The sequence below is a fragment of the Pantherophis guttatus genome, chromosome 1, assembly GCF_059756535.1.
Source record: "Pantherophis guttatus breed Tessera chromosome 1, ASM5975653v1, whole genome shotgun sequence".
NCBI classification, from domain to species: Eukaryota; Metazoa; Chordata; class Lepidosauria; order Squamata; family Colubridae; genus Pantherophis; species Pantherophis guttatus.
The window spans coordinates 308497043-308512884 of NC_142063.1; the positions used below are offsets into that span (position 1 = coordinate 308497043).

General features: G+C 36.2%; 1 protein-coding gene across 1 annotated transcript in view; it reads left to right on the top strand.

Annotated features, from left to right (window-relative positions):
* Positions 1-384: 384 nt before the first annotated feature.
* Positions 385-15842, top strand: part of SOS1 (SOS Ras/Rac guanine nucleotide exchange factor 1) — a 50693-nt gene continuing 35235 nt past the window's right edge. Inside the window, exons 1-6 of the mRNA XM_034427491.3 lie at positions 385-1241; positions 5403-5528; positions 6875-7006; positions 8868-9032; positions 10677-10886; positions 11701-11844. Of these exons, the coding sequence (XP_034283382.1) occupies positions 1155-1241; positions 5403-5528; positions 6875-7006; positions 8868-9032; positions 10677-10886; positions 11701-11844 (864 nt within the window). The 5' untranslated portion in view covers positions 385-1154. The remainder of the gene's footprint in view (positions 1242-5402; positions 5529-6874; positions 7007-8867; positions 9033-10676; positions 10887-11700; positions 11845-15842) is intronic.

Genomic DNA, 15842 nt, shown 5'->3' on the forward strand with positions numbered 1-15842 from the left:
TTTCTGTACATTTTTTATTTTAGGTTATGGAAGCCAAGGAAACTATTTTACATGATTGCAGTTCATGGTACAGGCAGTTTCCAGACAGTTTAGGAAAACAAGATTAGACATATTTTAAACTTGATTCCTGAACTGCAAAGCTAAGGAAAATTGTTCCCCCCCCCCAAGGAAAATGTTAACAGCACAAATTGGAGAATCTGAATTAATTTTCTTAAGAGTAATCAAAGTTATTCTTGTGCCGCCAACATAACGCCACACATCTTCGTAACTGCACGGGAAAACACGCCTTCAAGCTTCCTGTAATTCCACAGAATCCGCAACGTTCGTTTACTGTCAAACCAATTATACGAAGGAATCCAGTATTATCCCGCTTTGTTTTGTTTTGAATGTTCAAGTAGAGACCGACGACGAAGTCATGAGTCCTCCAAGCCACAGGCGGCGCTTGGACAGATCACGCCTCCCCACCCCCTTTCCAAAGCTCAAAACAGCTTCGCTCAAACATTCGGCTTTCGATTCTCGATCCTAGACCGAGCAGAGGTTATGATTAGCTCACAGTCTCACTTCCGCACTTCGGAGGAAGAGGAAAAGGGAAAGCAAAGCGAACAACTTCCAAAGAAGACGCTTCGGGAAGAAGAAGAAAAAAAAGAGAGAGAGAGGAGTAACTGAACCTGAGGTGCGCATGCCCAATCAGCCTTCGCGCTAACTGCGCATGCGTCGGCGGTTATAACCATCAGGGCAAGGGAAGAATCCCGAGAGTTCAAAGCTGCAGTCGAGACCCTGCCCCTTCTTCTCCAGAGTAACCGTCATTTTCCTCTCGTGGACGGTTTCCCCTCGGACCTTTTTCAGTCTCGGACCTGTCAAGACGAGAGATAGGATGTCCGGTGGTGTCTTGTCCCAGGCCGGTCCCGGCGCTGAGTGAGACAAGGCCAGGCCGGGCGGCGGGTGACCGGGAAAGGGATGTCGCCTCCGTCCCCCGACGTTGGGTTTTGCCGCTGCCGCCTTTGGCGGCTCCCGCTGCCTCTGTCCTCCTCCGGTGGTTCTGGTCGCTGCCTGCGACCTTCACTCCAAGCCCGGGAGCAACGTCGGGCTCGGCCTCGGCAGTGATTCCCGTCGTTTCCCCGCCACCCCTTAGGGGGCGGGACGGGGTAGGCAAGATGCAAGCGGCTCCGCTGCAGTACGAGTTCTTCAGTGAAGAGAATGCACCCAAGTGGCGGGGTCTGCTTGTGGCCGCCCTAAAAAAGGTGAGAGAGGCTTTATCCTTCCAGCGCACGTTGGATTTACAAATACCTCGAGAAGAAGGCTGCAGATGAGCCCGTGAAGGTTAGATAATTCGTGCAGATTAGAGATCGGTTAGACAGACAGACAGACAGATAAGGCGTGAAGATTTAGATATACAGTTATATAGTTAGCGCCTGGGGTTGTTGACTGTTGGCAAGTAGTTGAGGTATTTGGTAACTTTCCGTGGGAGAACCTATATACCTTATTCCCTAATTACTGTGCTTGGATATACACCAGGGAATTGTGATAATCGAATGTCAGTACCTGCATAATTTGCCTTTGGAAAAATCAGCGTGCACATTCTGCAAAATGCATGCTAGACTGCAGTAGAAATCCATGCACTGTGTTGAAAATAACCCCCAGCAGTTGCTGGCCATTAGTCTCTTGTATCTGCTGAGAGACAAATAGTGGAAAGGGAGGGGAAAAAATTGAAGGAACTAAAAGAAGACAAAGAGTATTTTCCCAAAAAAATTCTGATTGATCATAATAACATGCGCAAGTAATTCAGCATATTAGAGGAGAGAGTATTGGGAAAGTTAAATAGCCTTGAGATATTAGAAGAAAGACTACTTCAACTGTTTATAAGAAACTGCTGTTCTGCTTTGCTTTTCCTAAAGCCATTCTTATGTATTCTCTTATTTTAATTTGAATGGACGTGAATCAAGAATTTTGCTGAAAATAAATGATTCAGGATTTAGTGCTTGGATAGGAGACCACCTGGAAATCTTATTTGGTGTTTTGGATGCTATGATGAAAGGCATTATATAAATCTATTAAATGGATAATGCTGTATAGTGAATATATGTGTCTTAGCCTAGTCATATATTTTATTCTATTCTATATGCATGTTTTTCTTTCAAACCCGCATCATGTTATAATTATAATTCTCTTAACTAGCATGTGCTAGCCTAGTTTTAAACCAAGTTACTCTGAATTAAAATTAGCATTGATTGCAGATTTCTTATATATAGCTTAAGTGAAGATGAAAAAGTTATAGGTTTTTGCTGTTATTTTGTTTATGAGAATGACTGTTTTCTATATATTATATGTATATTGCTGCATGCATTGCATTTTCTTGATTGGAGCAGTGATCTAAGATTAAGCATTTCAGAGCAATTGAGATTTAAATATGTCTATGTTACATCAATGATTGTGCTTAAACTTTTATGCTCCAGTTGTATGATAAGGTTTTGCAGCTGCTTCCCTACTTCACTTTGTTTACTAGAAATGTGTGAGTTGAATACTACTGCCAGCTATAGTTTAATTAAATGAAGTGTTACTATCAATAGGATCTGTATTTCGTTTATGTGTTAGCTTTACTGCCTTAAAGAGTACAGTGTAGGGTACACTGTAGTCCCTCCTCCAATGTTTTCCCCATACTATTCTTACGACATAGAATAAGATGAAATGAGATAATGATCATCCCAAGTCACCAAATAAAACCTCTATGACTGAATGTTGAATTCATAATCATTATCTAACATCTTAAATTTACACAGTGGTAGCTATATGGTAATGTTGCATTGAATGTTGACCCTATTGAAATAGCTTTTTAATCTAATTCTGGAATAGTAATTAGTTGTAATTCAAAAATGTGTGTGTGTCTGTACATACACACACACAAATACTTGTATATATATTTAAACTATTTGCTCTTTTCACATTTAGCTAATATTGTTATCTCCTTTTATTTGCTAGCCAAATCACTGAATGTAATTACTATGCTTATTTAGAAATCTTAGTGTAAATCCTACTCATAAACAAATGTGTAATTGATATTTTTGGATTGCAGAAATTAAGCCTTCGTATCTAATTTAGACAAAAGACCCAAACAGAGATCAACGTAGGCAAGAGAGGAGGAAATGAAACCACAAGCTGTGGTCTATGTCTGTTTTAAGCTCATACAATATTGGAATTATCTTTGTGTTGATTTCTATGTTGTATTCTAGTTTTCTAGGTGATATTTGTTGAACTGTATAGAAAAATGATGTATACAAAACATGAGGGAAGACAATAATGAAAGGAAGGGGAAAGAAAGGAACTAATAGGTTTGGAAAGTAAGTCTCCTTTATTCCCAGCTTTGCTGGTAGTTGCTGACCTAGGCAGTAAGTGAAGAACAACTTCGAACTTTTCAGCTCTGTGCATTGTTGTATTTTAAGCATCCTCCCATTGAATGCAAGGGTTGTAGATTAACTGACATTGGCATAACTGGTGAGTCCAACAGTTTGAATTCAGCTAAGCTGCCCAAATACCAAAGTACCCTTCAGCCAGCCATTGCTGACAGAACTTTCCATCTTTCCAAATTCTTGGCAAATGAAATATGCTGTATTATTGGAGCCTCCATCTTCCACTCAGACTAGCATCTCTGCAATATCCTACTCATGTTCACCAGGCAACAGAAATTTAGGGCTGCACTCTTAGATAGCTTTTAAAAGGATCACTGTAGAGAAGAATAACATTTTCAGGTGATGACTGATATTGCACAATATTTTTCCAGGACACATTAAATGATTGAAATTTGTGAAGTCTAGGGATTTCTGGAGTTCTCATACTGACAACTCATAAGACATGTATGTATGTATGTACAAGATACCTAGCCATTAGATACACATATGGGAAACTGATTGTATGTTAATTAAATAGGACTTCATATACCGAGGCAATAAAGCTGCGAGAAGCTATTTGAGGCAAGCAAGCAGGTAATCATGACTTTTATTTCCTGCTTATAAGGTTCTTTAATATCTGGCCACTGTTAAGGGCAGAGTGCTTAGTGGATCTTTTACTCAAATGTGATAACTAAGCTTTGCGTTGATTAATGATGGCCTATTTAATAAGCATCAAAACCAAACAAGCCACATTCTGGCTTTAGCATGTTCTACAATCAAATAATAGCCGTTGAATCTCCTTTGTTTTAAAATAAAGAGGAGGGTATTCTGCATCAGAAATTGTTCTCAGATCAGTATCTAATTCAAATGGGTGCACCTAAAGAATGGTACTAATATGAGTTGAGCCTTTTTGTTGTCTGCTTTACAACTAAAGGCATATGATTTTTACATCTCTAAATATTTATGAAACTTGACAATTGAAAGCAATGTCATTTTCTGAGTAAGTGAATATGGTGGTATTTTTAAAAATACATATTTCAATCAAGGTAAAAGTTACAGGAAAATAAATTAGTGCAGTAGTGTTTATATGGTTTGGAAAGTATAAATGAATATTCAGATTTACTGCTGTTTCTATGGTAAATAGTTTATATTCTTAGTCTTGTCACTAAAGTAAGAATTACTTCAGTTTCTTCATGTTATAATCAAGTTTTCTGCAGATAAATAAAATTAAGCTTACTTTATACATCAAATTTAGAAACCTCCCATCTCACTCAACATTAACATATTACTGATATCCTTTATAATATTTTTGTGCCCGGTGGTAGTTAAAAGTTGGTCAACTTGTTGAATTTTCAATATTTCTATATTACTTAGGGTGAAGTTTAGGATTTCCACCATTTCATTCTTTAAAAAGGTTGTTGCACTATCTCTTGCCCATTTTCTCAACAAAAACTAAAATATACTATAAAATGCATAACTGTTTAACCTTAGATTTTATAATATATCTTCAAGTTTTATATATAGCTTATTTCATATTTTAAAAATAATAAAAGATATATCTGTTAATTACGAATTTCCTTTTCCCTTGTTGCTTCAATATTCCAAGAAATAAGATTTTTTGGCAGTTTTTAATATGCAATTTCAGTCATTTGAATTGCAATCAGAAATGGTACTCTGTAAAGGAAATGTGTTAATCACCTTGTCTGCTGGTTGAAGATGACCAAGTCAAAGTTTTTATACTTCTCTGAACACTTTTTTTCCTTTGTATTCAATTTCATCCAGTGAGTTCAGAGTGGTTCATAAATCTGAATCAGTAATTTTCAATGCACAGTTCTTTGTCTTAACCATAATGCTGCTTTCGTTCTTTGTGCCTCTTTTTCCTTTCTACAGTTTAAATACTTTTGATGTCTACGGTCTGAATCTAAGGTTTTTAATATGCTTTTGTGGGCCACCAGGCTCTTATCTGTCCATATTTTTGTAATGAATTTTCTTATAAGTTCAATTATTTGTTGAATATAGGTCCAGATGCAAGTCCACCCTAAACTATCTTCTACAGAAGATGCTTTGCAGTATGTTGAGGAGTTAATTCTGCAGTTACTAAATATGCTGTGTCAAGCTCAGCCAAGAAGTTTCTCAGATGTAGAGGTACCACTTATAGTTCATTGTCCAATTCTATACATTATTGATTATCTTGTTGATATAGAGGTGGTCATCAACTTAAAATTGTTTGTTTAATGACAGCTCAAAGTGGCTGCATTATAACAACTGTTATAAAAATGTTCATAAAACCAGGTCTGATTTGATTTATGACTGCTATGACTTCTAATGATAATTCTGGTCTCAATAGTGATCATAAGCCACAAGAGACCTAAAGAGACCTACCTGCATTAAGAAATACCCATAATTTATTTTTAATTTATGGATGCTTGAGTATAAAATATGTATTTAATTGTTATGGAATTTTGACATAATTTTGCTATGTTGTATTGTTTGTTTCTACTGCTACATTGAAAACTCCTTTGGCACAAAGGAGTGAATATGGGAGGTTTAAAAATAGGAAAAATAAGTAAGTAAGGAAATATGTAATGAAGCAGCAAATTGGGTTTGACCCTATGAGTTTGACCCCATAGAGTATGTCGGTATCTGCGACTGCAGAATATACTAACCACCAGCCATTTTTGCTACTGCAGAATTTTGCAGTTAGAATGTTAGCTGATTTGAATATGTGGGATCATATTCTAAATAAAATTTTAGCAGTTGCCTAATCATCTCTGAGCATGACTCTTAATTAATGGTTCATATCTTTATATTCAAAATATCTTAAATCCTAAAGATCTTAAGAGTATTCCCCCCATTAGATTACCTGTGCATTAAAATAATTGGACGAGGATCTTCTCTTTGTAAGAGAAGTGTAGAATGAAGACATTCTTTGGTGACATTGCAGTTCTCAAATATCCCCCTGAAGGGATATTTTTCTAATGCCATTATAACTATTTTTTTAAAGATGTCAAATAAAACTGTTATTTGCTTAATTGTTTTAAATGCCTATCAATAGCAATAGAGTAATATACTGGTCCATAGTGCTTTACAGTGCTTTCTGAGCGGTTTACAAATGTCAGCATATTGCCCCCAACAATCTCGGTCCTCATTTTACTAACTTCGGAAGGATGGAAAACTGAGTAAACCTTGAGCCAGTCAGGATTGAACACCTGGCTGTGAGCAGAGTTAGCCTGCAATATTGCTTTCTAACCATTGCACCACTACACGTCTTATCAATTGTACATAGTTTATTTGAGCCTATCCCATTATATTTTTGTATTAAATAATTTGCTGTACATGTTATACATTGTGCTTTGAAGGTGAAATGAAATACAGAGTAAAAAAAAAAAACCCTCACACCCCAAAAGTAGCTTTAGTTACTTAGGACATGGTAATGCAAAAAACTATCTACTGTATATATATTTAACTGTACTACCTCTGTGTGTTACAAGGATCGTGTCCAAAAAAGTTTTCCTCATCCGATTGATAAATGGGCAATAGCTGATGCTCAATCTGCCATTGAAAAGAGGAAGCGAAGAAATCCATTATTTCTTCCAGTAGAAAAAATTCATCCACTCTTAAAGGTAAGTAATATGAACACAATATATAAGATGTTACAAATTCAATAGATTAGTTTTTTTTTTTTCAAATAACCAGTAATATTTTGAAAGAGAAGCCAATTTCCTAAAACTTATAAATAGAATTTATTTTCCAATCCATCTAGAACTTCTTTAAACAATCTCTTATTCTTAATTAATAAAGATCGTAATTAGATATCTGCTTATTTTAACTGGCATTAGTAGCCAGTCAGAAAGTTTGACTGTCAATATGCTACTTCTCCCATTACTCTGATGAGGATTAGATGGTGGAGAACTCGGAGGTGCTTCAGCAAAGCAAAGATCAGGCATTATCCCTACCCTTCTGTAGGTTATGAGAAAGATTTCTTCCTTGTTATATGTGTCTGTGACACATGATACTTGGAGACTTGGAACACTTAAACTTGCCGTAGCTCTGGAGAAAGGCTGTGGATTATAGTTTTCATATCATCATAGAATTGGAAGTGATCTCAGAGATCATATAGTCTAATCATCTGTTTCATGGAGGATCTATTAAAACATTTTGGATAGATGGCTATCTATCCTTTGTTTAAATACTTCCAGTGAAGGGGAAATGATGCAGCCTTCATGATGCAACCTGATATACTGGTTGACAGTTCTGTGATACTTCTCTGAAAGAAGTGAAATTATTACCTTGTCTCTGTTCCAAGGCATGGTGTTAATGTAGAAGTGATCTATTGGTCAATTCCCCATAATAGCCTTATCCCATATTGCCAGCATTGTTTCTGCAACTGCCTTAGTCTGGGTTGCTTATTATATAGGTTTTGTTTTAACTGTTTTATTCTGTTCTTTTTATTGAATTTGTAAGCTGCTCAGAATCTTCCTGGAGTGGGTGGCAATATTAAACAATTTAAATTAAACCTATTTTCATAACCAATACAGATGAAAAGTAATATGTATTCTTAGCCAGTCTAAATGCAAGATTTAGACACTCTGGATTCTGAAATGTTAATTATTTGTTACATGTTTCATTATAAATGCATGAATTATATATAAAAAAAGAATTAAGCTGGGTTTTAGCATTGAACTAAAAATATAATGTAATTCTAAAAATGCATATGCCATCATCACCAAAGTTTCATCTGAGTTATTATACTTCCAATAAAACACTAATACCAAACATTTGATTAAATAGTTCAGCATCCAATACTGAACAGTCAAATTCAGGGTTATATTGGGGACTGCCTGCTCCCTAGAGTATCTGCTCACCCCATATGCTACAAGTTTACTCTGGGCATCAGCTTGTAGGACCCAGGTGTGCCTTCTCAGTGCTGGCCCCTGCTCTTTGGAATGATTTCCCCACCCCTACCTCCATTGACAAATGGTTGGGCCTGACTTTGTAGTAAGTTAGTTAAGAGCTGATCTGTCTCTGGGTGCTTGATTCAGGATGAGCACAACTCCCAGTTGGTAAGTATTGTGTCACATGGTCTGAGTTGGGTAGCCATGTAAATGTTTCAAATAAATAGATACTCTTATTAGCGTCAGCAAAATAACAGATGTGCAAGCTTTAGAATCCTTCAAATTCTTCATAAGTGAAGTGGTATAGAAACCAAAGAAGGAAAATCCAAAAATTGTGGCTGGTATTATGGCATTTTATGAAAACTTTAAAACAGACATTCAGAAACAAAAAATAAACCTTTGCTCCTTTGACCCCCCAATGGTGTGCTTCCATTATAATTCCTCTAGTATCTACAGGAGGCTGAATAAATTTGTGCACCTGTCAATGTTTCTTTGTGCTTTGGTTGAATAATTTTCCATATTTAAATGTATACATTTATTAAGTATGTCTGGGTATAATGAAATACTAAAATAAGTTTGTCTCTTTCAGGAAGTCCTGGGATATAAAGTTGACCATCAAGTATCTGTTTACATTGTAGCTGTATTGGAATACATTTCTGCAGATATTTTAAAATTGGTTGGAAACTATGTACGAAATATAAGACATGATGAAATTACTAAACAGGACATCAAAGTGGCAATGTGTGCTGATAAGGTATATACAGTCATATTTATAACTATGTCATCTTGGTACTAGCCTAATTTAGACATGGACATGGGATTTTGAGAAGTAGGAAATTGGATTCTTATTTGTTTCTCTTAGCGCCATCTTTCATGCTAATATCTTGATCCTCCAACAATTTTTCAAAAAGGCTGCAGCTTAAAGAGGAAATAATGAACATCTCCTTTGCACCTTCCATTCCTCAGTTGATGGTTCATGATATTGGTCAGTATTGATCAGTATTTCTGAATGAAATTCTTTAACAGAATCTTGAGATTCTGACTGTTGCACAATTCTGTATAATTAACAGGTTTCTTAAATAATTTTATTTTTATTTTTTAAGACAGACAAACATTTAATACATCAATCCTCCCTTCCCTGTGACGTCTTATCTTCTAAGCTTCTTTTCCATCTTCCAAAAGTTTCTTCTATCTTCATATTCATCCAAATTGTTTTAACAGTTCATTTCTAAATTCAATATTATAATTATCATTTGTACATAATTATAGTATCAATCATTTGTATCTCTTTTCCAAGCAACTATAAAAATAGTTCCATGTTTTAAAATATTCTGATTCCTCCTTATCTTTAATCATCAAAGTTAATCTATTCATTTCTGCACAGTCTAAAAATTTTTTTATTACTTCTTCTTCCAAAGGTATTTTCTCTGAATTTTGGGCATACACAATTCTTGCAGCTGTTATTACATGTATAATCAAATATGCATTTTCCTTACTAATTTTTTCTGGAAAGATACCCAGTAGGAACAACTCTGGTTTAAATTCAATACGTTGTTGTATCATTTCTTCCAGCCAGATTTTGATCTTGTACCAATAATTTTTTGCTTCGGGACAAGTCCATCACATATGGTAATAAGATCCTGATGTTTGATGACATTTCCAGCATTTAGCCGATTTATCTTTAAACATTTTTGCTAACTTCTCCGGTGGCATATGCCATCTATAAAACATCTTATATTGATTTTCCTTATATGCTGTGGACATTGTTAATTTATAGTTCCTTTCCCATAGTTGTTGCCATTTTTCAAATGCAATTGAATAACCAAAATTTCTACCCTAGGCTATCATCATTTCTTTTACTTGCTCCTCCTCCAATTCAATATACAACAAAAAATTATTAAAAAAATTTATTAAGTTTTCCTCTGTTCCCATGAGTATCTTGTCCAATTCAGTCTTCTCCATATAAAAACCATATAGTTTAGCATCTTTTTCATATCTTGCTCTTATTTGCATGTACATGTACCAATCTATCTCAATTCCCTGTTGTTCCAATTTCTCTTTCAGTTCCCCCTTATCTGTTAATAACTCATTATATCTGACAATATTTCCAGAATTAAAGACATTTGGGTGTATCAAAGCTTCCAATTCTGTATAATTAACAGGTTTCTTAAGTGTCAAATGAGATTGTGATGAAATATCCACTTGAGTTGTTATGCTTATTTAAAGTAAAGTATCATTGCTGATTGTAAAATTTTCCTTCTGCCAATATAATTCTCAGACAAGTACTTGCTTATATATTGTGTTAATTTTCACACTGACAGTTTATTATTCAATTGTACAATACAATATATTGCCTTTTTTGATATCTGGTATTAAGATCTTCCTCTTTTTCAAACAGGTGTTGATGGATATGTTCCATCAAGATGTAGAAGATATTAGTACCCTGACGTTATCTGATGAGGAACCTTCCACATCAGGAGAACAAACCTATTATGATCTTGTAAAGTCATTCATGGCAGAAGTTCGACAATATATAAGGGAACTGAATCTCATAATAAAAGTTTTCAGAGAACCTTTTATTACCAATCCAAAACTGTTTTCAGGTCATGTAAGTACCTTGAATTTATTTTTTATATATTGTTAGCATTATTCAGGAAAAGTATTTTATTAGAGTGCTAGATTAGGAAAAAACATAATCAGCATAGCATTTTAAAATCAAGTGCATGCTTGCTCTAAATATATATATATGCTTTAAGAGTATAATATAGCCACTTGAGCCCCAAATTCTGTTGGCTAGCTACATATCTGTAATATACCTTATTGTATATGTATGCCAGCTTTGTTCTAAGATATAGCTAAGATACAGTCACCAGTTGAACCTTCTTAAAGTCTGATAAAGCTTCTAGATTGCAGGGACATTACGATGGTCCTAAGTATAAGAACTTGTCATAAGTCACTTTCTTCAGCTCAGGCATAACTTTGAACAATTGTTAAATGGTCATAAGTCGAGGGCTACCTGTAATTGTTAAAAGTATGTGATACCAATTATAAATTAGGAGTACTAAAATTTCATTAGGTGGTTATAACAGAATATATATATGATTAATTCTTGGCTTTAAAAAAGTTAAATTATTAACCACAAATAAAAAAAAACTTTTCTATTTTGCTTCTTCTTGCTGTTCTGAGTTTTAAGTACAAATCTAATTAAAGAAGAGAATCTGAAGAGCCTTGTGCCTAAGATGGGAAGAGTGTCTGTTTAGCTATGTACTGAGAAATGAGATGTAGTGAAAACTGAATATGAAGGCCCATTGTGTGGAATACTATTTCATTATTTCCTATGTAGGATGTCCCACAATCAACAAATTTGGTATTTAAATATCTCAATTCCTACTTCTGTATATATCAATATATTTGTTTTGCAGGATGTAGAAAATATATTCAGCCGAGTATCAGACATTCATGAACTTAGTGTGAAGTTGCTAGGCCATATTGAAGATACAGTAGAAATGACTGATGAAGGCAGTCCCCATCCATTAGTAGGAAGCTGTTTTGAAGATTTAGCGGAGGTAGGTAATATTATACTACTATTTATGAATGGGCTACTATGCTCTATTTTCCTGTTTTTCTGACTTGGGTATATCATACATTTTTTTAAAATGCCATGTTGTCAGCAGTTTCTTTTGGCCCCAAGGTTGAAGTATGTCATTGCTATACTTTTTAACTGTATTTAGCAGATTGTGCTGCCTACGGTTGTATTTTCACAAAAAAAGTTAGTTATCAGGGATTTATGAATCTGTTTCAGTCTTATACAAAACATCGATTCTATTTAGAGAAAAAAAAACTTTGGCATGCAAAAGCTATTAAATAGATTTGAAGGTAGCTGATTTAGTTTGATGATTAACCTGATTTGGAGATTAATAAAATCACCTTTAAATTGAATCTCCAAATCAAACTTTTCCCCAACACTATTAACAGAAGCTGAAGATGCTTCAGTCAAACAGTGGCTGATTACTTTCAGATAATCAACTTTTGTTAAATTTTGTTTTTGATCTTGTGTTTGTTTTAGACATTCAATCTTGGTTGCCCTCTAGAATAATTTTTGTTGTATGAAAGACAGAGGAGGTGTGATAATTTGTTTTTCCTGGACTTCTTGAAGCCGTCAGTTTGATGAAGTTAGGTGTTGAGTCATTCAGTCATTTGCGAAGCTAGAGTTCTGCAGTTAAGTCTTACAATAGCCATCCTATTTAGTTTACTATGGTGTATAACTAAACTTCAGTTAATACAAACACATGACTAGGCTACTGAGGGGAACTGAATAATGTAATCATACAATAATATTGTACAATAATACAATAGTATCCATTGCTTTCTAGTATCTCATTGCTTTCTAGACCTAAAGCCCTTTCCTGGCCTTTGTCCAAATTGATGGAGAATTCAAGAGAAAGGGAACATAGTTGAAGCCCCTTTCTCCAGAATGGCCTCTTGAATGTATAGATCCTAAAGAGGAGCTATATTTATGTTGGCTTGAAGATCGGCTTGTTGAGGACAATTAGTCCTCAAGTTATGACGGTAATTGGGACCAGAATTTCTGTTACTAAGCGATGTGATTATAAAGCATGATATCACATACCTGCATCACTTAGTGACAGCAATACTGGCAGTCTTTGTTGCTGTTATTATCATGTCCACTGGTCATTAGGCAAAGACCCATCTTGATCCAAGCCATTCCTGGCTTGATCCTTTTCAGCCTGAGCCTCACTGAGGTAAGGGACTGCCTCTTCTTTCTCTCCTCCCACTCACCTATCTCCCATTCCCATCTCTGTCTTTTTGGCTTCTCTGCACAGTAGCATAACTTGTTAAGTCTCAGTTAAGCACCACCACTACCACTGGGCCTCTACTTCAGCCCCAGAGCCTCCAGAACCGACAATTGAGTGCCACCTCAAGCCCCATGCGAGGCTCAGGCACCACAGCAGAAGGCCCCAGCTGCCCCCGCTTCCTTGCACTCCATAGGCCCTACCACACCCACCTGACCTTCACCATCTTATTGCTGGTGCTGACAAGTCATACCTGACCCTATGCAAGGTACCTGCTGGCTATGCTAGGACTTCTACCCAAGGCCACTCACACCATTCTCACAATGCTTTGTAAAGTTTTCAGATAACTTATAAGACCTTCCAACAGTCAAGAGAAGATTGTACCTGCTGATCTTCAAATCATGTGCAGGCCTTAGGGTGGCTGGGTTTTGGCACTGGGGCTTGAGGGGCCTAGGGGCAAGTGGCAGCTAGGTGAGACGGATGAAATTCCCAGGCCTTTACTTTAGAAATGGGGAGAAGATAAGCAGGTGAGGGGATTTGAAGTGTCTCTGTGGTCATTAGTTTGGGTAAGCTGCCAAGTGGTCGAATGTTGATTATGTGACCACAGGGATGCTTCAACTAGCATAACTTCAGAAACTAGGCATTAGTACAATTCATTCAGTGCCACCGTAACTTTGAGCAGTTGCTGAACAAATAATTGTTAAGCAAGGACTACCTGTATTTATCTATCTGTCAGATTTAGAAACCACCCATCTTTCTCAGAAGACCCATTTCCAGATCCTATAGAGATCTAATTGGCACATACACCATTCCAGCGACAGGAAAAAGATCTTTGTAATTTTTCATTCTATCCTAATTTTAATTTCTGCTGTTTTAACTACCTACTATTGTAATTCATTGCAATTTTCTTTTACTGAACCTCTTAACAACTTCTAAAAACATAAATTCTCCACCTCATCATAGTATCTTCTAAAGTAGGAGAGAACAAGGAACGTCAAATATTCTTTTTTAAAATTTATTTTAGCCACTTAATCCCAAATTAACTTTGGGCAGACTATTCTATAAACATATAAACAAGTTATATTTTTCAAAGGAAATATTTTATTTTATTTTCTTAAAAAATTGTATATCATTCTTAAATTATTTCAATAAACACTTGGATATCCTTCATAACCAGAATTAAGTCAAATGGAGACTTTTGTTAAATATGTTTAAGATCCTGGGTCCTATATTAGCAGACTAAGCACACCTTACTGGATGCCCAAAAAGTTAAGCAAGGTAAGATCTGCTTGATATTTTAATGGGAATCCATCAACAATTCAGGTAGTCCTCACTTTAACGGTCAATCACTTAATGATTGTTCAAAGTTTCTATGGTCTTGAATGCTTGACAACCTGTGAAGCACTTCTGACTGTCACAAAATACCACCATGCAATCACATGATAGTGATCTGGGTACCTGGCAATCTGTTCACATTTACGACTAGTTGCTAAGTTCCCCATGATCACATCGTTGCCCTTTGCAGTTCTCTGCCATTCTCCCCAGAAAGTCTATGGGGAAGCTGGCAGGGAAGGTTGCAAGTGGCCACAGTCTGTCAAGAAGACTCCCTTTCCTCTCTGGGGCTCTGGGGATCAGCTCCCTGCTGATCTGTGCTTGCTTGTGTCTCTCCAGAGGTGGCGATAGAAGGACTCCAAGATCCATGCCTGGACCTTGGCTGTGAAATTTGGACAAGCACAGAGCTCAAAATCCCTCTGAACCTGCAGTAGGCATGGAGAGTGACTCCGTTCACTTAATGACCCATGAGATTGCTTAAGAGTTGCAACGGAGAGTCCTGGGATTGTGGTTGTTGAGCAAAGTGGTCACATGGGCATCTCATTTAATGACCGCTTCATTTAACATCCAAGACTAATTCCCATTGTCATTAAGTGAGGACTACCAGTAAAAGTTCTATAAAACTACAGCAGAGCCGCAGTGGCGCAGTGGTTAGAATGCAGTACTACAGGCTACTTCTGACTGCTGGCTGCCTGCCTGCAATTTGGCAGTTCGAATCTCACCATGCTCAAGGTTGACTCAGCCTTCCATCCTTCCGAGGTTGGTAAAACGAGGGCCCAGATTGTTGGGGGCAATATGCTGACTCTGTAAACCACCTAGAAAGGGTTGTGAAGCGGTGTATAAGTCTAAATACTATTGCTATTGCTAGCAGGAAGTGAAATAAAATAATCCAAGAAATGACATAAGTGATTCATATTGTCACTAAGGAGAATGCATGGACATACTCGTATAGGGCCCAGACATCAATGTTTACTCAAGAGTAACTGCAACGTTCTAGTTCCAATGAAATTACAGGTTAGACACACAAGCGTGATAAGAATCATTCCTCTTCAAATGCACATTTTTTGGAGGAAGTCATCACTTCAGAATTCAGTAATTCTCTTTCTTCTTTTATACCCTCTCTATAAAGTCTGAAAAATCAAGGGAATCCCCACATTCTGCTGTGCTACTGGACCCTCCACCTAAATTTAGTTAAATATAATTTCTTTAATTGATTATTGTTGGAATTGGAAAATGCCTAGTAAATATCTGAAATCTTTAATGTTTAGCTTTATGTTTACTATTGGTCTACGTACTGTAATTTCAGAATTTTTTAATTTAAAAGATTATAATCATGAACACTTTAAACAACCTGTGAACACTGAAAGACAAAAACACCAATAACTTTCTGTGTAAAAATAAGAATATATACAGTATAT